The sequence below is a fragment of the Hyaena hyaena genome, unplaced genomic scaffold (genome assembly GCF_003009895.1).
Source record: "Hyaena hyaena isolate Hyena2069 unplaced genomic scaffold, ASM300989v1 scaffold_276, whole genome shotgun sequence".
NCBI classification, from domain to species: domain Eukaryota; kingdom Metazoa; phylum Chordata; class Mammalia; order Carnivora; family Hyaenidae; genus Hyaena; species Hyaena hyaena.
Window position 1 is genome coordinate 1,518,599 of NW_024080909.1, and position 27,260 is coordinate 1,545,858.

The 27,260-nt window shown below is 45.4% G+C and overlaps 1 protein-coding gene across 1 annotated transcript in view; it reads left to right on the forward strand.

The window, feature by feature from the left end:
• Positions 1-27,260, forward strand: part of PROSER2 (proline and serine rich 2) — a 45,587-nt gene that overhangs the window by 12,739 nt on the left and 5,588 nt on the right. The window contains exon 2 of the mRNA XM_039245995.1: positions 8,148-8,363. Coding sequence (XP_039101926.1) covers positions 8,226-8,363 — 138 coding nt within the window. The 5' untranslated portion in view covers positions 8,148-8,225. The remainder of the gene's footprint in view (positions 1-8,147; positions 8,364-27,260) is intronic.

Below are 27,260 nucleotides of genomic sequence, written 5' to 3' on the forward strand. Positions count from 1 at the left end.
TTAAAGTGTCACAAAGGCACCCTGAGCAAAATTAGTTCCACATCACTCAGTTAAGATGGATAATTTTCCCTTCACGCTCAGCACTAACAAAGGCAGAGATCTCTGTGGTTTCGTGTAGCCTGTCTGTGGGGCACCTGCATCTTGTAAGGTGTGCTTCCCTTCCCCCCACCTAGCAGGTACAAAGCCAAACAGCTGAAGGTGAGGGAACTTCATATATTTGTTCCAGCTTCGATTCTTCAGTAAACTGGACCAGATCAACCTTTCCCTGGTTGATTTTGGGCTAAATTGTGATCCAAGGAAGGTTTACCTTAGTGGTTTCTCCTTCCTTTGAAAGCACTTCCCTCCTGCATTGCCCTGCGGTTTCTAGACTACATAGGTCTCCTCTTCCTTCATTGAGTCCGAACCCATCAGTGCTGCATCATCTCCTTAGATGCTGGACCTTTCACACGTTTCCCAGGGGATACAGTGACCCGATGAATCATTCCCCTCCAAACTTCCAGGTCATCTTCCTTTTCCGTTTCTCCAGCAGTAGGAGCGAGGTACATGCAGGAAGCAAGAAGGTATCCAGCAAATGAGACAGAGCAGGTATATGCTCTAGGACAGTCATGTTGTGCCAACCCGTCCCCGCCACTGGCCTGTGTCTCTGGGTACAAGTGTAAAATACAGTGGTGTGTGTGTGTGTGTGAAATTTATATAAGTGGAATTGTGCTACGAATCTGATTATAGCTTTTCAATCATTTCAAGACCTGTCTGTGCCACTGTCCAGCGGATTGCTTCTGACTGGGGTCCAGTATTCCATAGTAAAGGCGTCCACCAGGGTTTGACTATTCTCGGAGTCCTTTGCGGGCGATGGATCTAGATTCCCGCGAGCTGTACTCCGTGGCAAGCAAAGTTCCCCTGTATTCCTGGCGAATTCCCACAGCATAGACTGAGCAATGGGAATTTTGGATCATAGGACGTAGTTTCAGTAGTTAAGCCCTGACGAGAGGCTCCGTGGAGGGGTTGTATTCATTTCACCTCCCCCAGCAGTGGTGCATGAAGGTTCTTGTTGCCCAGCCCTCTTGCTGATACTTGTTATTTTTTAGTTATCTAATTTTTGCCAACCCAGTAGGTATAAAATAATGGCTTATGGTAGTTTTAACTTCTAGTTCTTTTGTTTACCAGTAACATTGAACATCTCTCACTTCTTAGTCACTTGGATTTCCTCTCTGTAAACTGCTTAATCATATTCCTTATTTATTTTTTTCCTGAAGATCTTCCTGTCTTGTTACTGTTGGTTTACAAGAATAGTTGGTATATTCTAGCTATCACTTCCTTTTATGAGACCGTAAACCGTCTCCTGCCAGCCTGCCTCTTTTCTGTTAGCATTGCCTACAGTGCCTTTCAATTTTATGTAGATAGATTCATTGCAGTTGCAATTTTCACCTGAGGGTTGGTGTTTTTTGAGTCCTCATGAATAGAAATATCAATGGAGCAGAATAGGAAATTCAGAAACAGAACCTACCATATAAACATTTAGAACAAAATAATATTTAGTATTTCAAAACAGTGGAAAAGATGCCTTTTTAATTTCGTGGCATTTGAGTACCTGCATAAATGTTTTGGCTTGGAGGTTTGGGGGAGAGCTCTCCTTCACACTTCACACCATATACATTCAAGTTGGATCAGATCTTTAAATATGAAAAGTGAAAGCATCAAAATGCTAGGTAGAACATATGGGAAGAGTTTTATTGATATCCTTAGAATAGGAAAGGCCTTTCTAAGTTTGCAAAACCCATAAAGTATAAACCAAAAGACTGATGAATTCAACATTATAAAAATAAAAAATCTCCGAGTTAAAGTACAAATTAAGAAATTTAGGAGTTTTCTGGTTGTTTATAGCTTTGTTCTTCCAAATACATTTTTCTCCTTTTTTTAAGTCTCTAAAAAATATGAAAACAAGCCTATTGGATTTCTCTAAGAACAGCTCTGTTGTGATTTTGATTATTCTATTAGCTGCAATGTCCAATAGAACTTTCAAGGATGGTGGAAATTTTCCATTAATTAATGCTTGACATATGACTAGTGCAGCTGAGGGAATGAATCTTTTAATTAATTTTAATCAATTTAAACTTAGGGGCTCTTAAGTGGCTCAGTCAGTTGAGCATCCGACTCTTGATTTTGGTTCAGGTCATGATCCCAGGATTGTGGGATCGAGCCCCACATGAGGCTCTGTGCTGAGTGTGAAGCCTGCTTGAGATTCTCTGTACCCCTCGGGCCTTCCCCCACTTGCGCTCCCGTACTGTCTCTCAATCTCTCTCTCTCTCTCTCTCTCAAAAAAACAACAAAACAAAACATTACATTTAAATAACCACACAAAACTAGAGTTCACCGGACAACCCACCTCTTTAGCTTCAGTGCATTTCAATTTTAGGAGAACAGTTCATCCTTATGATATTGACTCTTCCAGTCCTGAATATGGTATCTCTTTATTAGTTCATTATTGACTTTCAATAACATTTTATTTTTTCCAAAAAAGTTTGCACATTTTTTGATAAATTTATTTTTTGTTGTTAAATCTATTTCTTAGTAATATAATATATGCATATACACATAAATTTTATGCAACTTTGTTTTATATTATTTTTATTTTATGCTATTTTAAATGTTTTTTGTTATTATTTCTGGCTACCATATAGAAATTGACTTTATTGTATATTAATTTATATCCAGTGACTTTGTTAAAAAAAACTTGATTCTAATAATTGATTAGATTTTTGGAGTTTTCTACAAAGACCATAATTACCCATAAATACTGAAATTTTTGTTCCTTTTTGATCCTTTTGCATTTTTTTCTTGCCTTTTAGGTGGGATAGGACTTAAAATACAGTATGCAACAGAGGACAACATTGGTGGTAATGGGGCTGGTTTTAATGTTTTGTCATTAAGTGTGATGTTTGCTGTAGTTTTTTATGGATATCTTAAATTTGGCTTAAAAGAAGTTCTCCCCTCATACTTTGTGAAGTTTATAAAAAATCGTTTCTAATATTAAATTTATACAGTGCTTCAGCTATGCTAAATCTCCTGTTTACCCCATCCGCTTGAGTTTTTAAATTGCTGTGATTTTTTTTTTCTTTTTAAAAAGTTCAATATTGTTCTTTTTTAAATTACCCTGGTCATTTTGTATGATGGGACAGTTTCCTTCCACCAGGAAGAGAGAGTCCTCAGAGATATTTTCTTACCGCATTCAGCGGGTTTCAACAGGCCAGCCAGACTATCCCATCCACCAGACCCCGGAAATGAGGGTTTCTCCACGGGCTCTTCTTACCTTCTCTCGCCCTCTTAGCTAATCAGTAGGCTTCTCCTGGTCCTAAAAGCAAAACAAAATAGATAAACAAAACCAATGAGTCAAATACCTTTCTCCAACCCAGCTGTTCCCGTAGCTACTGCCTTCTTAAGTCTCTCCTGTTACACCTCAGCTTTTTGAATTTTGATTCCAGGTAGTTAACATACAGTGTTATGTTAGTTTCAGGTGTATGAGACAGTGATTCAGCACTTCGTACACCTGGTGCTCATCACGACAAGTGCCCTCCTTAATCCCCATCACCTGTTTCACCCATCCCCCTGGCCACCTGCCTCCTGGGTGTCACACCCCAATTTCTAAAACAATTCACTATGCACCCCCTCTTCTGTCCATGCCATGCTCTACTGTAGTGTGCTTTCCGCTCGACTGTCTCTCCTGCTAGCTCTTTATAAGGTCCCCTTGGTTGGTGAGTTCTGTGGACAGTTTTTAGTCCTTGCTCTGTTTCGCATTCTGGTGGCCACAGCTCACCTCTCTTTTGTTCTTGAACTACACTCCTGCCCTTCCTGTTAGTCATGAAAATTCCATAATCCTTTCTCTTTAATCTCTCACGTTTTTCTGTTCCAACCTTTTAGTCACAGCAGCTTCAAAGTCTTTATCATCTTTTAGGTAAACTAGTAAAATAACTTGATAACTGCTTTTATTGCCCCGGAAATAGATTATTTATGGGATGGCAAGTATGTGCAGCATTCAAAACAAAAAAATAGACACATTCAGGCTTTACCCTCAAACATGCATTCAGTAGGTCTCGCTGAGTTACAAACCAGTGCCTGTTCAGGTGACCCTTCCCCATCATATGTTGTCCAGTCCCTGGAATCTGTTCAGTATGAAGTAGGAAAATAGCAAACATCTGAAGAATATGCTTCGGCTCGAGAGGAAGACAGGCCTCAAATTGAAGCATGTATTGATTGGGGAGGGGGGACTTGGATTCTGAAGCCTTTTTGGGAATGGGTTAAAGTTGATTGCTTTTAGGAGGATGGTCAAAGTGCTTTTCCAGGATTAATCCCGTGAGAACACAGCAATGACACGGGGAAGAGGGGAGAGCTGGGACAGCAGTTAGCTGGCTCTGCAGTCATGTAGGCACAGGGGAAACTGGTCCCAAACTTGGCACTGGGACTAGAAAAGAGGTGGGCCCACCTGAAGAAGTTCGGGAGAGCGGGCTGCTGGCTGATGGTGGAGGTGGGGTGTGGCTCAGGGATGTCTCCCAAGCTGGGTGTATGTGCTGCGGCCGAAAGTCACTGTGTCTGTGGATGGGCTTTGACCGGCATCATTCATCTCTGGGGGTTGGGGTGCTTTCTGACATGTAATGGAAAGACCTAGCTCCAGAGGCTGTTCTGTAGACCTGACTGTAGCTATTTGGAACTGAGACAGGGTGGGTTTCATGCTTGATGCATCCAGGTCATTGTAGGCCTTTCTGGAATGCATGGGGAAGATGAAGAGGAGCTGCCTTCCTCCCTTGTCTCCAGTGGACTCACTGGAGGGGGTTCACGTGCCTGAGCCCCACAGCCCTACCAGCCCCCCTCAACCCCAGTAGCCCCTGTCCTCCCCGCCCACCATGCTCGCCAGATGGGGAGTTACTAAGACTGTTGATCAGTTGTGGCCTTGACCTCGTTCTCTCTGCTCAATTGATGAACTAAACCTCTCTGGAGAAGGATGTAACTAGTACATAATGAGACATAAACACAGGAGGTATAAGAGAATAAACAGGAAATGAGCACATGTCTCAAATTCCTGCTCCTGTGGTGTTGGGCTTGTGGGGGCTTCTCAGCAAGGCAGGTTCTGCTCCTCTAGCAGAAGCTTCTTCACCTGTAGGCTCTCTTAGTCTCCCTTGTTATCAAGTGCACTGTTTGCAAACCCAAAGAGTAAACCTATGATTGGACAAGGAGGCTAAATATTTTAGGGTGATAATGACCGTCCCGGACTCCTAGTTATGGTCACTCCTGTCAAACCTGTCTGCCCCATGTGGCATGCTCCTGCCTCTCCTATTCCCTTTCCAGGTCAGACCCAAGAAGTGGGGCTGCTTCCTTGCCTTTCCTCTTCAGAAAACGTTGCTCTCTCCACCGCGGACCTCCATGGATTCCATATTTTTAGTTCCCAGGGAACTAGGACTAGGGAGCCCCTCATTCCTAATCCTTTGGAGACCACAGAAAAGTGCCACGTTGAGCCTGTGAGGGATATCAGACCAAGGTTTTTATTCTCTCCTCGACAACCTCTGCCTTTCGGGGAGTGCTGGTTAGCTTCCTCAGGTGCTTTCAAGACAGTCATCTGTCAAAGTCTCAGGGTTATAATTTTCCCGTGACAGAACAGCTTTTAAAAGTGTAGTAACACCAGAAAGAAGTCTGCTCTTGAACAGTGCGCTAAATTAGCCCCCTCTGGCCGTCCTGTGAGTGCCTCAGATGCTGCTCTTACTGCGTACAAGCACAAAATTCCAGACCTTTCCCCAAGGACAAGGCACTTCTGCTCAGTTCCTGCCTCGCGTGGGGCTGAATCAGCATCTCACATGCCCATCTTTCAGCTCCCTATTATGTCTGGGGAAGACTTACTGTCCCACATCTCCCTCCTTTCCTTGGAGAATGACTTAGCTATAGCTCAGGAAGTAATTAGAGCAGAGTCAGTGGGTAGGAATGTGCGGATCAGAAAGAATCTAAGCATCCGCGTATCTTACATTTCCTGCCCACCTCACCCTGGCCCCAGCTACTCATGGTCCCAGCGATGAGGCATGTTACTGGCTGTGTAAACAGTTTAGACAAAGTCTGTGTATTGTTGATGCTTGCTTACTATTAAACAAATTTTAAAACTTTTAACATTTTCCTAAGTCTTTTTTAACCATTTGGAATCATGGTGAACTTCTGAAAAGTAACATATATGCTCAGAATCTTCTGTTCCCTAGCTTTGCTCTTAAATTGCCAGTTGACTTGGGCTGATTCACCTGAAAAATGAAGAGAAACCGGAAGGAATAATTTCCTTTTTGAGCTGTTCTAACACCTTTGGGATTTTCCTAAAAGATCTCACAGTAATTTTTGAAGTCTTAAGAAATATTTTTTAATGTTTATTTATTTTTAAGAGAGAGAGCGTGAGCAGGCAAGGGGCAGAAAGGGAGAGAGACACAGAATCAGAAGCAGGCTCCAGACTCTGTGCTGTCAGCACAGAGCCCAACACGGGGCTCAAACCCGAGAACTATGAGATCATGACCTGACCCAATGTTGGGCACTTAACTGACTGAGCCATCCAGGCACCCTGTAATTTTTGAAGTCTTAAGTAACAAAGTCCACCTAAAGGTGTTCAGTGCTGATTGGGCTTTCTCCACAGATGGTCATGTTTCCATTAAAAATTAATACGTGCGTAATCGTATGCACGTGCGCACACACACACACAGCTGTGCTGATGGCTGTCTGAGCTCACATGCCCCTCAGTATTCTTAAGGGGGCTTGTAAGGGCACTGGGCAGTATTTTCATTTTAGGAAGGACGTGGGCTTGTATCTCTCCACTAGCCATAAGCCTCCGCAAGAGGCTTATTCCCTTATTCCCTATTAATCTTGTTTGGTCTTCTAGAAGGGTTTGTTGAACTCAATTGTCCATTGTTCAGAGACTGAGCTGAACTTCCTGCTAAAAGAGTCATAATATGAAACTCAGGGGCTGATAGGGGAAATTTCAATGTCTTTGTCCCGAAAGTAAAAATATGAACTTCCTTATAGTATTAACTCATGGTACCTTAGTATCTTATGTAGAAATTGCAAGAGCATCACAACCTCCAGAGAGTCTAGAATCACCGAAATGTCAGCCAGATTTCCTTCCACAATTTCCTAGCTCTTGTCACTTTGCTTACCTCTGAACTGCAGTGGGGCTGAAAAGGAACCATAATGTTGTGGTGTCTGAGGTAGAAAGGACTAGAATCAGTAATCAGGACAGGGAAATCCTGAATCTGAGTATGAAGGTGCATGAAAATACAGGCCCTAGGTGCAAAGGAGGGGGCCAGAACATTATTCTATCAAATTTCCAGCACCAAAGTCATTGCTAGTGCATCTATCTTTTCCTTAAAAAGGATTCTCTCCCTCTCTCTCTGTCCCTCCCCCACTCGTACTGTCTCTGTCTCTCTCACAAACATAAACATTAAAGAAATAAATACTTTGGGGCACCTGGGTGGCTCAGTTGGTTGAGTGTCCGACTTTGGCTCAGGTCATGATCTCACGGCTTGTGGTTTGGAGCCCCACATTGGCCTCTGTGCAGACAGCTCAGAACCTGGAGCCTGCTTGGGATTCTGTATCTCCCTCATTCTCAGACTCTCCCAAAATAAAAACAGAGCAAAACGTGCTCTGTCTCTCTCAAAATAAACATAATAATAAAAAATTTTTAATAAAAAATGAAAGATAAATAAGTCTATTAAAAATGATTCTTACATCTTCCTAATGGAAAGGGATATAAAGGAGAAATGAAAATGAGCAAACAAAAGTTAACTTAGGGGCTCCTAATTACCTTTGTCTTTTTCTTTTAAGTTTATTTATTTACTTTTAGAGAGAGAGAGAGTCAACAGGGGAGGGGCAGAGAGAGAGAGAGGGAGAGAACCCCAAGCAGGCTCCACGCTGTCAGCACAGAGCCCTATGTGGCGCTGGAACTCCCCGACCATGAGATCATGACCAACTCAAGAGCCTGAAGCTTAACCAACCGAGCCACCCGGGCGCCCCTAACTCCCTTTGTCTTGACGGACGAGGCTGTGAATCTGGATGACGCTGACCCACTCTGACCCTTTCGTTTTGGGACTCAGGCCTGGGCTCCCTAACGCTGTCCCCTGTGCTTGATTCCTCCGCAGGCCGTTGCTACCGCAGCATGGGACACGGGCCCTTTCCCCACTCTCTGTGAGCGGCCAGGGGCCGAGGTGGCCACGGGGATGCCCGTGAGCCGCCAGCAGTCAGACTCTTCGGAGATGGACCCGGACGCGTCGCCCGGCGGCAGGCTCGGTGACCTGAGCAGAGGGGGCAGCTTGGAGAGTGGAAGCGGCAGCTCCCGCTCCAGGAGTTTCACCCTGGTGAGTGACCACAGGCTTTACTGCGGCGGCTAGCTGATTTGGAGCCAGCCCCCCCCCCCCACCCCGGGAGGAACATTCTAGAACATCCTCTTGGGTTCCCCAGCTCGGCGTCCCTGCATCCTTGCTCTGTGAAGCAGTGTCTCATGTGTCCTCATCGTAAGTTTGGCGCAGATGCAGAGCCTTGCGCTCAGCGGTGGATCCGCTTCGTCACCGGTGACCCTGCAGCCGAGACTGCGAGGACTGTGCCCCGAAGGCTGCAGCCCACCCGGCGACGGCCTGCTGCTGTCAGGCTTTTGTATTCTGTCTCTCCGGATCCAGGCCCTGATAGAGCCTCAGAAGGCTTTGGCGATATTCACAGAAAGGGTCTTTAGCTTTAAAGGTGACCCATCTGTACCCCCTGCCCCTCAAGATACTCCTCTTTCAGGAGAGAGACCTTTGTTTTCGTCAGGGAAGGACAGGAGCGAATGAATGTTGGAGTCACTGAGAATAGTCTCTTTTGTTCATCTCAGACCCTTCTAGTGGGAGCAGAACTTCCTTCAGCCCTAAAATTAACCCAGATTGTGCTGAATGTAAGACAGATACATATGGTGTAGAGAGCAGTTAATAGTAATGAAAGAATTTTATAGACTCCTACTTGTATCTTCTCTTAAACCATCATAGTAACATGAAATACTATCTGATTTCATTAATTCACCAGAAGAAAAATATATTACAGATAACTCTCTGAATATCTGGGGAACTAGAAATCCTTAATAATGGAGAAGTATGTAGAAAAGACAGATGAACTTGGCAGTAATTAGTAGAGTGTGTGCTCCAAAGTATTATGAAACAGCCTGTTCAATGGAAATGGTGTTTCTTTTTTTTTAACATTAAAAAATGTTTTTATTTAAAAATTTTTATGTGTCTATTTTTTAGAGAGAGAGAGAGTATGCAAGCATGGGAGGGGCAGAGAGAGAGGAAGACACAGAATTTGAAGCAGGTTCCAGGCTCTGAGCTGTCAGCACAGAGCCTGATACCAGGCTCAAACTCATAAACGCTAAGATCATGACCTGAGCTGAAACCAAGAGTCAGATGCTCAATTGACTGAGCACCCAGGCGCCCCCCCCAACTATTTTTTTATTTTAAAGAGAAAGAGTACACAAGCTAGGGAGAGGGGCAGAGGGAGAGGGAGAGAGAAAATCTTAAGCAGCCTCCATGCCTAGCACAGAGCCCATTGCGGGGCTCAACACCACAACCCTGGGATCATGACCTGAGCCAAAATCAAGAGTCAGACACTCAACTGACTAAGCCACCCAGGTGCCCCTGTAGACGGTATTTCTAAGATTGAGGTGGTGACCTAGGTCCTATAGTCTATAAGACCACCCATGCCAGTGGTGATGGGAAACAGTGGAGAGTGTTGTCAGATGCCCTCATGGTATCTAAAGAAATGGGTGTAGCATGTTAGCAGTCAGGGTATTTGAATGATTTTCTCGTTGGACTTGAGGCAAGTCTATTAGCTTGCTTCATAGCATGGCCTCTTCTGTTGGAGAATGAAATAATAAATACCCTCTCTCTGTCTCCTCCTGGGAGAGACCATGATCCCCATGCCTGTCAAGGGCTTTGAATTTCGGGAAGAAAAGCTGCTGTGTTTGAATCTCTGTCCTAGTCACATAGGGTCATTCTTTACACTACGCAGTTAATTCCTGCTCTCACCAAATCTTAAGTGTGGCTCAAACTCAAATGCTCCCGAGACATACAGGACTTGACCTCCACGAATCTGTCCAGTGATGAGTGGCATTAACTGACTTTGCTCCACTCCCTCTGTCTCTTTTGTGTGTGTGATTGATTGGCAGCCGGGGGCCACCTTCCAGGTGTACCACCAACAGATAGGGGAATGGGTCCTTCATTCCCAGCAGGTGATCTGGCGGGTACATCACCACTAAGGCTTAGAAGATGAAAAAGGGTGTCTTAGAGGGATCACAGCTACCAGAGTACCCGCAAGGTGTCTTTACTGGAAGAAGCAAGTCTATAAAGTGAACTCAGGGAGGTTATGAGATACTGCCATAGAAACTACAACTTTCCATAGAATGTACGTATAGGCAGATGGGATGCTAAGGTCTGTCATCTGGCAAATTTGGAGACTATTAAGTATCAGTCCCAGAATCACAAAGGGAAGTGACTTATTTTGAAGCCTTTTATTGTGGACATTTTTTAATGTTTGTTTATTTTGAGAGAAGAGAGCACACAAGTCGGGGAGGGGCAGAGAGACGGAGAGGCAGAATCCCAAGCAGCCTTCACACCATCAGTGCAGAGCCCATTACGGGGCTCAAACCCACAAACTGTGAGATCAACCTGAGCCAAGATCAAGAGTCAGGTGCTTAACCGAGACACCCAGGCAGCCCTGTCATGGACATTTGTAGTGATATATTAGAAATATCATTAGATTCAAAAGGTGAGAGAGACCACAGATCTCTTCCATTTATAAATATCAGGAGGCCAAGGCGGGTGAAGTGAGGACATTAACTGCCTCTGAGGAAGGACCATTGAGCCATCAGCACTGGCCTGCAAGCCTTTACGGTAGGTCTGAGCAGGCAATCAGCAGGACATTCCCCAATATACTTATAATTTTTCTCAAATTAAAAAAATCCTTATGCCTGTTTAAAGTTACTTTCTTTTTTACTAACCAGTCTCTATCCTAAAAAATCAGCTCAGGATAGTAATAAACACAAGGGTATTAGAGACAAGCCCAAGTTCAAATTCAACTTCATCTCCTTTGTAACCTAAGATAGGTTATTCAGTGAATTTGCCCATTAGTTATTTTCTTCATTGGTTAAAGAGGGGGTGATGGGAGAATAATTCTTTCCAAGGGTTACTGTGAGGACGCACCGGCCAGCACATGATTGGGCTTCCCAACGCCAGCCTCTTTGGCAGACGCCCTGCTAGTTTCCAAGTTACATGCGATTCCGCTTCATCTGGCTGCCTCTTGTTGAGTTTTGTATCTCTGTCTCATCAGGAGTCTTCGGATTTTCTTCTTGGGCCACTAACGATGAGACTAAAGGGAAAACACTCCTTCCCCAAGCATCTCGCCGAGTTCCTAATTCTGGCAACCTCACTCTGGGGCATCGCTTTGAACTGAACTTCAGGAATGCATGCCCTCCACAGTTCTTTCCTATCTGGTAGCATCCTGCAGTGGGTACTGTGATGTGTCTGACTCCTCTCTGTCCCCCCCCCGGCCCCCGCCCAGTGCCCATCACTATACCTAACGGAAGATAATTGTGGTCATGGCCTGATTGATTCTACTTTCAGGAAGTACACAATAAAATTACATTCTTGGGGCGCCTGGGTGGCTCAGTTAGTTAAGCGTCTGACTCTTAGTTTCAGCTCAGATCATGATCTCATGGTTTGTGAAGTCGAGCCCCACATCATTCTCTGTGCCAACAGCAGGAAGCCTGCTTGGGATTCTCGGTCTCCCTCTCTCTCTGCCCCTCCCCTGCTCTCTCTCTCTCTCTCTCTCTAAACTGAAAAAAAATAAATTAGGGGCACTTGGGTGGCTTAGTCGGCTAAGCATCTGACTTTGGCTCAGGTCATGATCTCGCCGTTCGTGGGTTTGAGCCCTGGGTCGGGCTGTGTGCTGACAGCTCAGAGCTTGGAGCCTGCTTCAGATTCTGTCTCCCTCTCTCTCTGCTCCTCCCCTGCTCACGCTCTGTCTCCTTCTGTCTCTCAAAAATAAACATTAAAAAAATTAAATTACATTCTCATGATATGGGTGTGACCACGTAATTCTGCCACGTGCCCCACTTGACTGCTCATTTCTGTCTGTTGGTGGACACATCCTGGTCCTGTTCCAGTACCTTCTCTGTGGATCCCTGCTTTTTTTCAAGCATTTTCCCTTGTGGGAGATCATCGAGCCAACAGTAACTGTCATCTGTTGTTACCTCACAGTTGTGTATTTGCCGTAGAGAGAACTGGCACCCTGAGAAAATCTGGCATTTTATTTTCTTGTTTTCTTTTCTAATTTTTAGGCATTTCAGTTTGTTTGTTTTTTTTTTTAAAGAGGGAGAGCATGAGCAGGGGAGAGGGGCAAAGGGAGAGAGAAAGAATCTCAAGTAGGCTCTGCAACTGTCAGCACAGAGCCTAACATGGGACTTAAACACACAACCCTGGGATTGTGACCTGAGCTGAAATCAAGGATGCTCAACCAGCCAAGCCACCCAGGAGCCCTGGCGTTTCATTCTAAATGCAACTCAAGTTTTCTAAACAACTGTGTAGCACTTGACTTTTACAAAAAAGCAGTATATTAGCAGCCAGCCCCTTTCACCAGAACCAGCTACACCATTAAAAAAAGAAATTCTGAACTTTTGGGGAGTCTAAATGTGGAGAGGAGCTATATGTTTTTATTCTGAGTCATCAGATCAAAAAGACCAAAAAATGCTCGTCTTTTTTAGAATGGGAATCAACCATAGTAGCTTCTCCACTGTCTGTTCTTAATCCCTGACCTCAGAAAGACTAGTCGGTGACAGTGCTTTTAAGACTCTAAGTTGTAGCTGTTAAGTGCCCTTCTTGGCGGGCTCTTTAAATAAGAGATCACTTACTGATTTGTAGAAGCATTTCTTTTGTAAGCTGGAATTCTTTTTGAAAGAAGATAAAACATTAATGCCCGATGTTAAATGAGAGTATCCTAAAGTTTTTGAACACTAGCTGAGGGGTTGCCTGGGGTATAACAGATCTCCTCTCTTTAGAAACTTTCCTCCTGAAGGAACTTGACGGAGGAACAAGGGGGAGAAGAAGGGCGGAAATGGTGGGGGAAAGAGAGAGAGGCAAACCATGAGAGACTCTTGAATGCTGACAAAAACTGAGGACTGATGGATGTGTTGGGGGGAGGGGGGGTGGGCATGGAGGAGGGCACTTGTGGGGATGAGCACTGGGTGTTACGTGGAAACTAATTTGACAATAAACTATTTGTAAAAAAAATAAAATAAATAAATGGTAGAATTCCCTTGTGGAAAAAAAAAAAAAAGAACTTTCCTCCTGAGCCAGTGCAAGCTAGAAATTAAATAGCTGCTTAAATAAGATTGTTGTGGCTGCCCACATGGCCCCCCCACAATGACCAGGGCCGTTAGAAGAAGTCAAAGGTCTTTATCGCCAAGGGGCTAGTTGTATTTGTATGTGTATTTTGTTTCTCTTGTAAGGAATTCTTCCTCTGAATGCTTTATTTAATGAAAGGCAAAGCTAGAACAAGAACAAATGGGCCAGATCCTGAAATACTTGAGTAAGAGGCAATCTTTCAAATGCATTGTCGTTTTTTTTGTTGTTGTTTTGTTTGTTTGTTTTTGTTTTTTTGTCCTTTGAAACCGGGATGGCTTCAGTACAGCACAAGGTAGCGTGTCTTTGCAAAGTTAGTGAGGTGGTTCTGGAACTTCCTACCTCGGGTAAGGATGCTTATCCAGAATGAAAATTTCAAGAAGAATTTGGAGACATTCATCAATGATGGCTGTTTCAGGGAACAGAGGAAGCTTTGACTGTAGAGGTCCCTGTAGTCTTAACCCCTTCAGGCTGGTATCTGGAGCATATGAGTCTCACAGAACAGTCCTGGGGGCTGCTGCCAGGGACTGATGGCCGCCTCCCGCCGCGGTGCTTGGGTGCCCCCTTCTGCACGTGGTCCTGCAGCCTGTGGGCCTCCTGGAGCCTTCTCTGGAATAGGTGAACGGCTGGTTGACCAGAGTGGGAAACTCTTAATATTCATGGTGCTTATGGGACTTGGTAACGCACATACTTCTTTGAGGGTGGGTTGGAAACATCCCGAATCCCCATGCATACCTCTTGTTCACTTTTTTTTTTTTTTTACAGTTTATTGTCAAATTGGTTTCCACATAACACCCAGTGCTCATCCCAACAAGTGCCCTCCTCCATGCCCATCCCCCCTCCCCCTCCACATCCATCAGTCCTCAGTTTTTGTCAGCATTCAAGAGTCTCTCATGGTTTGCCTCTCTCCCTTTCCCCCACCATTTCCCCCCTTCTTCTCCCCCATGTTCCTCAGTTAACTTCCTCCTAATCCTCCTATATGTGCAAACATATGATATTTGTCCTTCTCTGCCTGACTTATTTCACTCAGCCTAACACCCTCAAGGTCCATCCACGTTGCTACACATGGCCAGATTTCATTGTTTCTCATTGCCAAGCTTTTAATCTTGATGAGGTCCCAATTGTTTATTTTTGCTCTTGATTCCCTTGCTTTTGGGGATGTGTCAAGTAAGAAGTTGCTGCGGTGAAGGTCAAGGAGGTTGTGTCCTGCTTTCTCCTCTAGGGTGTTGATAGTTTCCTGTCTCACGTTCAAATCCTTTATCCATTTTGAGTTTATTTTTGTGTATGGTGTGAGAAAATGATCTAGTTTCATTCTTCTGCATGTTGCTGTCCAGTTCTCCCAACACCATCTGTTAAAAAGGCTGTCTTTTTTCCAATTGGATATTCTTTCCTGCTTTGTCAAAGATTAATTGGCTGTATACTTTTGGGCCCACTTCTGAGTTCTCAATTCTGTTCCATTGGTCTATGTGTCTGTTTTTGTGCCAATACCATACTGTCTTGATGATGACAGCTTTGTAGTACCTCTTGTTCACTTTTATCTCCACCTTGGGCAAAAACAATGATCTTGATTCACTCCAGGGTGTGTTTGGAAATTTCTTATTCAGTGACCTGTCCTGAAACCCTCCCTTCTCCCTGATCTAACGCATGTCACAGCCCTGGAGTCACATCGCGAGTCTGTGATCAGACAGCATTTGCCAGCTCCTGATTACCCCCTTCCTTCTCCAACAGCCTTTGATGCCTTTCAGCCTCGCCCAGTCCTTATGGAATAAGAACGTAGAGCAGTGAACATTGTCTGCATCGCCAGGGTGGGTGAAGTCTGGGTCACGCACAGCAATCGACACGGGGCTAGATGAGTTCACGGAGAGGAAACAGAACAAAGGCTAGAAAGGAGCACTAGACTGGTCAGCAGTAACCCCGTCTTCCTTGCCATTCGGGATCCTTACCCTCGCTGAGCCCACAACTTGCTGGTCAAAGCAGTCACTTTACGACAAAGCTTGTGTAGCTTTTATAAAAGTTAAATTCCGTAAACGTTTAACAAATAGCTGCTGCGTACGGGAGCCCAGCGCGGCTGATGCATTCAACGCGGTTTTCACAATTCAGCGGCAAGTGTGAAGCCTGGGACAGCGTCACCAATCTCCAAAGGGGTCTGGGAGGGCGCACGCAAGGCGGGTCCAGCATATTGGAACTTCTTTATGACATTGCCACTTGAAGGAAGCTTAAGGCAGCCCGGGAGCCCGGCTGTAATCCTTCGAAGCCCTGGTTCTCTAGATCTGTAATCAAAACCTCCCGCACTGGTTTGTTTGTGTCTCTTTCCGGCCAGAAGTACAGGCTTGAGTTAGCCCTGGTGCGGAATCACCAGGCTGCCTGGCTAGAGATCACCATAATTAAGCCCTTCTACTGGACTGTGGGGAACGCCAGGGCACTTATGGTCTTTCTTAGGAGATTGCCAAGGGAAGTACAGCATTTAAAGCCATGTCAGGAACGACACAGAGGTTGATTTCTGTGTGCCGCTCTCTGCCCCTGTTCTGCCTCAGCTGCAGGAGTGGGTGTCTCCCATCAGCTTAGGGTATTAAATCAGTAAAGCCTGGCTCAAGTGTCCAGAAGGTCATTTTTGGTGTGATTAAAAGAAAACGCGGGGGCACCTGGGTGGTTCAGTCAGTTAAGTGTCCAACTTCACCTCAGGTCATGATCTCACAGTTTGTGGGTTCAAGCCCCACATTGGGCTCTGTGCTGACAGCCCAGAGCCTGGAGCCTGTTTCGGATTTTGTGTCTCCATCTCTCTCTGACCCTCCTCTGCTCATGCTGTCTCACTCTCTCTCTTCTTCTCTCTCTCTCTCAAAAATAAATAAAACATTAAAAAAAAAAAAAAGAAAATGTGAACATCAAGTCACACTCAGCCAAAACCACTATTCTAGGCTGCCTACCTAAGAGACTGGCCGTTATGAGACCTTGGTTCATTTCAAGAATATTTTTAGCCATCATAATCTTGTTTATGATTTTTTTTTTGTCTAGAATAGAGATGAATTCTACTAGCTCTTTTTTCTCCCTCATGAGGGGTTACCACAGTTGTCTTTGTCTGCAGTAGTTAAGCCAAATTTTCTTGTTTAAAAGAAAAACAAAACAAAACAAAACAAAAGAGCCTCATTAATTTAGCAGTGTTTTAGGCTGGTGTTATTTTCGTAGGAGTAGGCTCCTCAACTTTCTTGTTTAGCCAAACAAAGGGTTTTTCTTTCCTCTCTCCATTGCCCCCAAAATGAAACTCCTGTCCCAAATGGGCATATCGAGGATTGTTGACTTTGAGAACTCTTGCTAACTTTCATTATAAAAGTCTGTCATCCATGGCGCCTGGCTGGCTTGGTCGGTGGAACATTTGACTCTTGACTGCGGGGTTGTAAGTTCAAGCCCCATGTGGGGTGTAGAGATTACTTGAAAATAAGATCTTAAAGGCCTCTCATCCAGCTTATCTGGATGCTCCTCTCAGAGCTCCGTTGGGACAAGCGGACGTTTCTTCTTCATGTAGGAGCGGACAGACAGCAGCAGCACCAGGACTTGGTCCTTCTCACAGGAGACTTGTGTAGCATGCGTTATAATTACTTCAGTAGATTTAGCGTTCTGAATTTTCTGGTTTGAACACAGTAGAAATGATTTCTTCACAATCATGATATACATAGTAGGGGAGAAAAATATGTATGGTCACATTCTTGAGGCAAAATGGTGTTTCCCTGAGAGGCTTACAGACAGTGCCTGACGTCAGCATGGTGGGGTCGAATGGGGGAGGTCTGGTTCTCTACAGAGTTCTTCCAGATCTGGAGATTTGTAGCCCAATTGTTACATTACAAGCACCATTGATAGAAAGGGAACTTAAAAGAATGTTCTGCTGTGAGCCTACTTCCTTCCAAACATTAGCACAAACTTGAGTTTTCTTCAGTTCACTTCTTCCAAAGAAAGCTGCTGTGTCCGTTTGTCCTCACTTCCTATCTACTTAGCTCTTTGGTGCTAAGTTAGCAAACGCCGCTTTCCAACAGCACCAACTGTGAGGCAGGGGCTGCCACGGCCAGGCCTCGGGCTCTCCTGTCTCCACCCGAGCCGCCGGGCCCCCACCTAGTTGCTGCTGCTGTTTTCCGACACGTGACAGCCATACTGAGGTGTCATTCACACACCACACGGCTCAGCCGTTCAAAGTGTGCCAGGCAGTGGTCTCTAGTAGATGCACAGTTGTGCAGCCACCATCAGAGTCCCATTTAAAACATGTTCATCCCCAGGGCACCTGGGGGGCTCAGCTGGTTGAGCATCCGACTTGAGCTCAGGTCATGATCTTCGAGGTTCATGGATTTGAGCTCCACGTCGGCTCTGTGCCGACTGATGGGAGCCTGGAGCCTGGAGCCTGCTTCAGGTTCTGTCTCCCTCTCTCTCTGCCCTTCCTCCCCTCGCATTCTCTCTGTCTCTGTCTCTGTCTCTGTCTCTCTCCCTCTCTCCAAAATAAAAATTAAAAAAAATTTTTTTAACGTTTTCATCACCCCGAAAGATACCCTGTGCCCTTAAACAGTCACTCCGTGGTTCCCTCCAGTTCCTTCTCCCGGGCTTCCTGGCTCTGCAGCTTTGCCTGTCCCCACCTCGGTGCTCTGCGTGCACTGCCTCCTCCTCAAGGCCCCGTCTCGCACCCCTGTGTGAGGGGGCAGCGCCAGATCTTGGGGGAACCAGAGGAGTAGACAGCACACGTGCCCCTTTCCGGGCCCTGAATACCCCGTCCCCTGCCCTTGGCGTTGGGCTCTTCTCTGTTTCTGCCTCCTGTCCCCTCCCAGGTGCAGGCCGAGGCCAGGTTCGTGTGGAGGCAGCTTCTTGTTTGGGGAGTCAGGCAGCAGCCTGAGCCCGCAGCTTCTTTTTTGGCCCCTTAGGTCAGCACTCAAGGCCAGGAGAGCACAGAGAAGGCGCGTAGGGACACACGCCAGCCTCTGGCCCTGGGGAGAGACCTCAGATGCGCTGAGGATGCAAGAATCTGAGTCTCCGAGGACCCTGGCCTCTGATCTTGCATGAATATGTGATTAGAAACAGAAAGGAGTTGAACAAAACAAACAGCAAGAATAGACCAATGCTAGTGTCGGCCACGCTGCAGGGTAGTTAGTAGTTCTCTGCCCCTTGGGGTCACTTCCTGTCTCCAAACCTGGCGCTCACATCTTCCAGCGAAGGAGCTGGACTGATGGGTCGGCGTGTTGTGTCTTTCAGCCTGTGGGTCCTGGAATCTGCCCTAGACCACAGTGGTTGTGTAGGACCTGCCCTTTCTGAGCCCATTTTCTGTGTTTCTTTTAAAATATATTTCTAAATGTTTATTTGGAGAGAGCGTGCGTGCGCCCACAGGTTGGGGAGGGGCAGGGAGAGAGGGAGAATCCCTAGCAGGGATTCTGTCAAGCGTAGAGTCACTGTTGACATGAGGCTCGATCGCACGAACTGTGGGATCATGACCTGAGCTGAAATCAAGAGTCCGACGCTTAACTCACTGAGCCACCTAGGCGCCCTTTAAGACTGTTTTCCAAATGAAATCTTACATTGGGACTTCCTGCTTTGATGTTGGGTTAGATCTGCGGGGGTTATATGCTCTGTTTGTATTTTCACCCTCACTCCGGTGTCTGAAGTCGGCATGTGTCTTAACCCGAAGACAGGCCAGTTACCCATGTAATTCTGCAGTCTGTACCCCTAACTGAAGGAGATTCTCTAAGAAACTTGTGCGTAGCGCTATTGAAATGCTGAATTGGGAAAGACAAAGTAGGAAGAAGAAGGTAGAGAGCATTAATATGTTTCCTCAGATGTTTTATATGATTATGGTTGTTACCATTATCACATCATCCTAACAACACCCGTGATGGTTGTAATTATTAACCACAGGGACCTTTGTTATGCTACGAGCCCTCATGATTTTAGACTTGCAAGGGTTTTCTGCTCCATCACTGTGCTAAACTGCTCCTTGTGGGCAGGAGAAACATTTGAAATGTGTTATGGTGAGTCTGGGAAGCAAGAGAGTTGGGAGCGTGAGCGCTGGATGCAGAGGGCACGGGATGGCCTGGCAAGAACGAGGTATGTGGAGAAAAGATGAGGCAGAAGTGCCCTACACCATACACTGTGACCCTCCAGCTGACCCCACCAGTCTGCAAGAAACTCTAGAAAAATCACAGAATGAATGGTGTCGCTGGATTTCGGAGAAGGCTTTCCAGTTCTGGTTGGCAGAGGGACAGAGCAGACAGATGTGGCAAGGAGGCAGCTGACCTTTTGGTCACAGTGACAAGACAGCCTGTAAGCTGTGTGGGTGGTTCAGGGGTGCATCCCATGTGAGGCTCCTCTTTAAGTGTGAAGTCTGGTAGAACGGAAACACTGGGTAATGAACAGCTATAGGAGAGAAGTTTATAGGAGGAGCTGATTCTATATTTTATTTTTGTCTTTTTTTAAGTTTATTTATTATTTATTTTAAGAGAGAAAGAAAAAGAGCGTGTGGAGGAGAGGCAGTGAGGGAGAGGAAGAGAGAGAGCATGAGTAGGGGTGGGGCAGAGAGAGAGGGAGAGAGAGAATCCCAAGCAGGCTTTGCACTGTGAGCATGGAGCATGATGTGGGGCTCCAACTCAGGAACCATGAGATCATGACCTGAGCCAAGGTCAGACACTTAACCAACTGAGCCATCCAGGTGCCCCTGATTCCACATTTTAAATCTCTGCCTAATCTCGCCCCCTTCCTCTGTTCCCATCACCCATGCTCTAGTTTAGGTGACCTTGAAGTCTCATCCAGATTGCTGCCCACATTTGATATTTCTTACACAATAGCCAACGTGACCTCTTCGAACAGATATCTAACTGACCCCTTATGTTTGACTCCCACCCACTTCTTTCAGACTATTGGCAGACATCAGTTCCTCACCAGAGTTTTCCAGACAAGACCCCTTTCCCAGAAGTGTAGATCGATACCCATTTCTTTAATACCCCTTAGTCCCCTTGTCAGAGCCATTTCTAGACTCTGAAGTAAATACCTGTTTTCCCATCTAAAACAGGGCTGGCCCTCTTTAGATGGTCAGCTAGGCAGCAAGAACTTTATTTCCACTGTTGTATTTACATTGCCTTGTGTTCAGAAGATACATTTGAATATGTGATTCAGTAGATGCTATGGAGTAGGCTGGAAGTGTGGTGACATTTAAATTGGACCATAAAGGAGAGCTAAGAGGTGGCTGTGTGGAGACAGGCACTCAGGACGTGAAAACAGGCATGGGAGATGTCAGGTGGTTTGATCTGATAAGAGAATAGAGCAGGAGTTGGCCAGTGGTCAATGGTCCAGCCTATGGACCACATCTGGGGCCCCACCTGTGTTTTCTTTAATGATTATATATTTTTGAGAGAGAGAGAGACAGAGTGTGAGCAGGGAGGGGCAGAGAGAGAGGGAGACACAGAATCCGAAGCAGGCTTCAGGCTCTGAGCTGTCAGCATAGAACCCAGCATGGTGCTCAAACCCACAAACTGCGAGATCATGACCTGAGCTGAAATTGGACATCCAACCAACTGAGCCACCCAGGCGCCCCTGGACTCCACCTGTTTTTGTAAGTAAAGATTTATTTAACAAAGCTAGACCCGTTGATTAACATACTGTACATTCACACTACATGGGCAGAGTTGAGTAGTTGCCATGGTAAAGCCTGCAGAACCTAAAATATTTACTCTCTGACCTCCTACGGAGAAAGTTACCATCCCTGCAGTAGAGTAGAATGGGGAGAGCAGGAAAGAGATGAAATGTGAAAGGCAGGTAGGGCTGGATCCTGGAATTCTTAGAATAAATGTAAATTCCTTAGTGACACGTTCTGTAGATGACCATACTGGGTTTTTTAAAACCTATTTCTCTTTCCCTTGGTCCAGTGCTCAATAGAAAATAGTCAGGAACGCTTTATGCCCATTTTCCCTCACAGTACCCTGCCCTTCTTATTATGCCTTTCACACCAATCCTGTTTTTAGAGGAACTGTTGAAGTTTTGGGGGACTGTACACTGCTAGGTATGCAGACTGATAAAATTACATGGATCTAGTTCATATGAACCTGCTCTAATTTCAGCTGGAGAAAAAGTATTCTTAAACTCAGTCTTCCTCTCCACCCTACCCCCCAAAAAATCTCAGGAAAGGTGGAGCAAAAAGATAAGCTAAGAACTAAAATTAAAATCTTAGGGCACATTGTTCCAAAAGTTGACATTTAAAAAAAATTTTTTTTAATGTTTATTTTTTAATTTTTGAGAGAGAGACAGAATTAGAGCAGGGGAGGGGCAGAGAAAGAGGGAGACACAGATTCTGAAGCAGGCTCCAGGCTCTAAGCTGTCAGCACAGAACCTGAAGCGAGGCTCAAACCCACAAACCACAAGATCATGACCTGAACTGAAGTTGGACGCTCAACCAACTGACCACCCAGGTGCCCCTAAAACTTGACAATTTGAAAAGATATACAAAACCTGATGGCAAAGAGAAGAAAATTCCAGGCCAGTCTGTGTTATGAACAGAGATGCAGAAATTCTAAACAAAATATTAGCAAATCAAATTCAGTGATGTATAAAAAAGATAGCACAACCAGACTGGATGTGTTCCAAGAATGCAAGGTTGGTTTAATATTTGAAAATCAATTGTTGTAATTCAGTTCTTTGACAGAATAAAGGAGAAAAAGGATATGATCATCTCTCCTCAGGCTTCTTGGCCACATCATCCGTTATGTGGGGAGCTGTCCTTACACTGTGAGATGTGGAACACCACTCCTGGCCTCTCCCTGCTAGATGCCAGTGGCCCACCCAGCTGTGACAACCAGAAGTGTCTCCAGGCACTGCCAAATGCCCTGTGAAGGGGAAGCTCTCCTGTAGCTGAGAACCACTGTAATACATAAAGAGATTTGACCAAATCCAAAACCCAATCATTATCTTGAAAACAAACACACTTGGGGCGCCTGGGCGGCTCCGGCTGGAAACTCCAAGACATTTTCAAGAGAAGTTAAAGAACCAAATCAATGCCTGCCCAACATTAGCGCATCAGTCTTTCCCAGAATGTATGTTAACACACAGACTGAAGGCCCTTGATGTTCCTGATGCAGCAGATCTAAGGTGGGGCCCAAGTATTTGTAGTTCTTGGTGCTGTGTGGAAGTGGAGGTGCTGTGGCTGCTGGTCGAAGGACCACAGTGTGAGAGCCACTGATCTGAATAAGTAGGGTGTATACCATATGTGAGGAGTCAAAACATTGGAAAATTCAGTTCTCAATTTGAGGAATTTCTGCGTAGTTCCCATGAGAGTCCCAGCAGAGGCGTGTGTGTGTGTGTGTGTGTGTGTGTGTGTGTGTGTGTGTGTGTGTCTGTGTCTGTGTGTGTGTGTAGCTGGGTGTAAGGAAACTGACAAGCTGACACTAAAATTTACATGGAAGTAAAAAGGGCCAAAAGAGCTGTCAGAGACCTAAAGAAGAACAGCAGAACTGTGGGGGGCTTTAAACTACCAGATCTTGAGACTTATAACAATTAAAACAATGGTTTAGGGGCTCCTGGGTGGCTCAGTCAGTTAAGCGACAGACTTGGGCTCAGAGTGGCTCAGTCAGTTAAGTGACAGACTTGGGCTCAGGTCTTGATCTCACTGTTCGTGAGTTCAAGCCCCATGTTGGGCTCTCTGCTGTCAGTACAGAGCCTGCTTTAGATCCTCTGTCTCCCTCTCCTTCTGTCCCTCCCCTGCTTTTGTGTACATGAATGTGCATGCATGCTTTATCTCTCAAAAATAAACAAACGTTTTAAAAAACAAAACAGTGTTTTAGTGGTACATGAGTAGACAAGTAGACAAACAGGTAAGAGAATTCATAAAAAGACGGACACATATACTATCATTTGGCTTATAACCAAGGGAATGGTATTTCTAAGGTCTGGTTCTGGAACAATTGGGTATCAATTTAGAAAACAGTGAGGGGCACCTGGGTGGCTCAGTCTGTTAAGCATCTGACTCTTGATTTCTGTTCTGGTCTTGATCTCATGGTTGTGAGTTCGAGCACCGCAGTGGGGCTGTGCACTGACAGTATGGAGCCTGCTTGGGATTCTCTCTCCTCCTCTCTCCTGCTTGCATATTCTTTCTCTCACTCTCTCTCTCTCAAAAATAAATTTAAAAACACTTAAAAAAGAAAGAAAACAATGACTCTTGACCTCACACCATACATAGAAGTTCATTCCAGATTAATTGTTGCACTGAATATGGAAGGTTAAAAATAATGCTTCTAAAATAAAACAAGTGAGTATCTTCATGACCATGGAGTTGCTAGTGGTTTCCTAAATAAGACACAAAAAGCTCTAACCATGAAACACTACACTACATTAAAATTAAGGACTAGTCATCACAAGACCACCCCACCCCCCCATTAAGAGAGAGAAAAGGGAAGCTGGTGAGTAGTGGCAGATACTTGCAATAAATATTTCCAATAAAAGATTTCTATTAGTATGTATAGTCCTGAAATTTATAAAAGACAACTTGATAGAAAAATAGGCAAAAGATTTGAACAGGCACTTCATAAGAGGATCGCCAGCTAATTATTACAGGAAAAAAAATGCCCACCACTGTTCATGTTCTTGGGAACGGACTGGAAATCAGAATGAGACTCTGGAGTATGCCTGCCGCACAGGGAGAGTAGGCGGGCATGCCTGTGGGAGTCACACTGGCACAAGCACTTTGGAGAACTTGGGTCTGTATCTACCATAACAGACACATATCTGTGACCCAGCACTTGTATATGGGTTTATATCTGGCAGGTGTTCTCCTGAGCCACGTTCTCCTCCATCTGCTGACCCACCCAATGCTGTGGCTTTCTCCCCAGAGACCTTCCATTCTGTCTGCCCACCAAACCCGGCTGCAGGCAGGTTCCTTTCCCGGAATCCTCCAGTCTTCAGGATCAAGCTAATATAGCCAAGCCGGGTGGAGAAATTCGCATGTATTCTTGAGTTAATCATATGAGTGCCTTAAACTAGAGACCCGTCTCTAAATCTGTGGAGCCCGCGGGCTCGGCAATGGGCTGGGAGTCAGGTGCTTTGGGCGGGCGGGCAGGCATTTGCTTAACCTCTCAGATCCCAGTGTGAAAAGCATTCCCCTGCACCACGTGGGTCAGCTCTTAACTGTGTTTGCTTCCACACCTTTTTTGTTGTTTTATCAAAGTTCGCACTCATAGAGGGTCAGGTGGTTTCAAAATGTTCTGAAAAGCACCTCTCCCCCAATTTCCTACTCACTAGAGGACACGACTTTTAACCCATTTGTTATTTGCCTTCTAGTCGACATTTTACTACATAGCCTCTCAGAATTTTATGTATGTGGGTATATATTAAGTATGCATAGACTTAAAAGACAACTCCATTTTCCTTCTGCATTTTATTTCACTTAGCATTATATGTTTTGAAAACACCATTTAAGATTCCTGTGTAATATTCTATCTGTGAATGTGCCTTGATTTGTTTAACCATACCCTTATTGTTGGACATATTTTTTAATGTTTATAGATTTATTTTGAGAGAGAGCAAGCGAGTAGAGGAGGTGCAGAGAGAGGGAGAGAGAGAATCCCAGGCAGGCTCCGTGCTGTTAGCAAAGAGCCTAATGCAGGGCTCGATCTCACAACCATGATATCATGACCAGAGCAGAAATCAAAGTGTCAGACGCTTAACCACCTGAGCCACCCAGGTGCCCCTGGACATTTTTGTTCTCTCGCTGTGAATATGTATATAATTAAAATATTGTGTGTGTGCATGTAGGTGTGTGTATGTGTGTGTGTTACTCTAGGTGACCGGGTATCTATGATACATGTATCTATGATACATGACTCTTCCCATAACCGTAGCTTTCAGTGGTTAATAACTGTTCGGGTTTTATGTGTTTGCTTTGTGCTCTCAGCCTCCTGGCTTGCTGTGCATTAGACTGGTTGTCGTCTGCACTGCTGATGTCCCAGGGATGTCACTAGTGTCCTGGGATCCCCTTCGGCTTTCTCTCATCTTCCCCTGGTCCCTGGCTCCTGCATCGTTTCTTGGTTTACTCCCTTGTCTCAGGGAAAACCGCAGTCTCCTACCACCCTGCAGAAGCTTCCTGAGAAAGGCATATGTGGGTGATGCACTGTGTAGACCTCCCATGTCTTAAAAGCATCTTTATTCTGCCATGACGTTAATTTGGTTAAGCACAGGATTCTAGCGCTCCGAATCTTGAAGGAGTCCTGACACTGCTTTCTGGCTTCCTGCCGAGAAGTCTGTTGCTGTTCTGATTCTTGGTCTTTTGTTTTGTGACCTGTTTATTCACTCTGGGGACCTTGCCCTTCTCTTGTCCTTCTGTGTCCTGAGATTTCACAGGGATGCCCCTCAGCGTAGGTCTGTTTCATTCTTGTTCGTTAGTTAGAATGATGCCCCCTTTCCATTCGGAAACTTGGGTCCCTCAGCCCAGGAGCCTCCCCTTGAATTATTTTACTTATTTATTTTGATACTTTCTTCCCCTCTAGTTTTCTGATTTATCTTTCTGGAGCTCTTGTTCTTTCAGACGTTGGCCTTCCCATACTTATCCTCTGATTTTCTTATCCTCCCTATTTTATTAAAATTTTTTTTGACTATTTGTTTCACTTTACTAGTTTCTCTACTTTATCTTGTAGGCTTTTATTTCGTTTTTCAGTTCTGTGGTCCGAGTGTTAATTTCTAAGAGCTCTGTTTTTTGTCTTGTGGGGTTTTTTTTTTATAGCATCATACTCTTGATGGATTTGGATTCAGCATCTCCTCAACCCTCTGAGATTATGGATGGTAATCTTGTTGGAATTGTCATCATTCTGCATAGTTTGTTTTTGTAACATAGTTTCTTTTCCTTTTTGTTTGTTTGGCTATGTCTTTCATGGTGAGACTCGGTGACCCTGAGGCATGGGTGCATATTTAAGAGGAGAACGTTGAGAAGCTGACCAGAAATCAGGGGTTTGTGGACTGTCCTGCCGTCTGTAGGGGCATCTGGCTGAGTCGGGGAGCCCACGGCATCGGCCCCTTCGTCCCTTGGACCTCCAGATACCCCCGGGAAGACTTCCGGGCTTCTGTCCAGGGGGACATCTGGTTGGGTTCCTTTACTCCCTGTTTTCATTGTGGTCCTTCACGTCAACTCTGCTTCAAATCCCTCTTTTACCTTCTTTTAAAGAAACATCTAGTTTTCTGCCAGGATGACCTCATTCCCGCTGAACCACTTCTGGCCTTTGCACTGTCCTCCTGGCCCCGCTCCCAGAACCGCTCGGCACCCCGGTACCTGAGCTGCGGGGGCGGGGGCCTCCCCGCACTCAGCAGGCTGGTCGCCGGCTTCCCGTGGCTGCTGAGACTCTGATTCCCTGGGTCCCCAGAGTCGGCTGCACCTGTCATGTGGCTGCCTCCCCTCCCACGCTCTGTCACTGTTGTCTCCCTTCCTATTCTTTTTTGTCTTTGTGGTTTGTGCCTTCAAACAAAAATGAATCCCGTTAATGTTTTCGTGAGGTTTCTGGAGGAAGAGGAGGTAAATATGTGCGTTCACGCCTCTGTGTTTGACCAGAGACGTCCCCCACTGCTATTCTGGGAAGACGTCTGAGAGCAGGAAGTTGAGAACAGCGTTCCTTCCCAAGGAGGTTTGAAGAATTCTTTTTCTGTCACTGACTCACTAGGAACCATAAGGCTGGAGTTATAACAGATGCTAAGACCCTTTATTTGCCGCAGCTTCTCGGCAGCGTTCTCTTTTCACGCAGGTACAACAGGGCGGACACAGGCACGGGGTGGTCAGTGGGGCCACTGAACGGCGGACTCTCCCCAACAGGGACTTTTAGAGGGACGTGGAGGCTGCCCAGGGCTCTG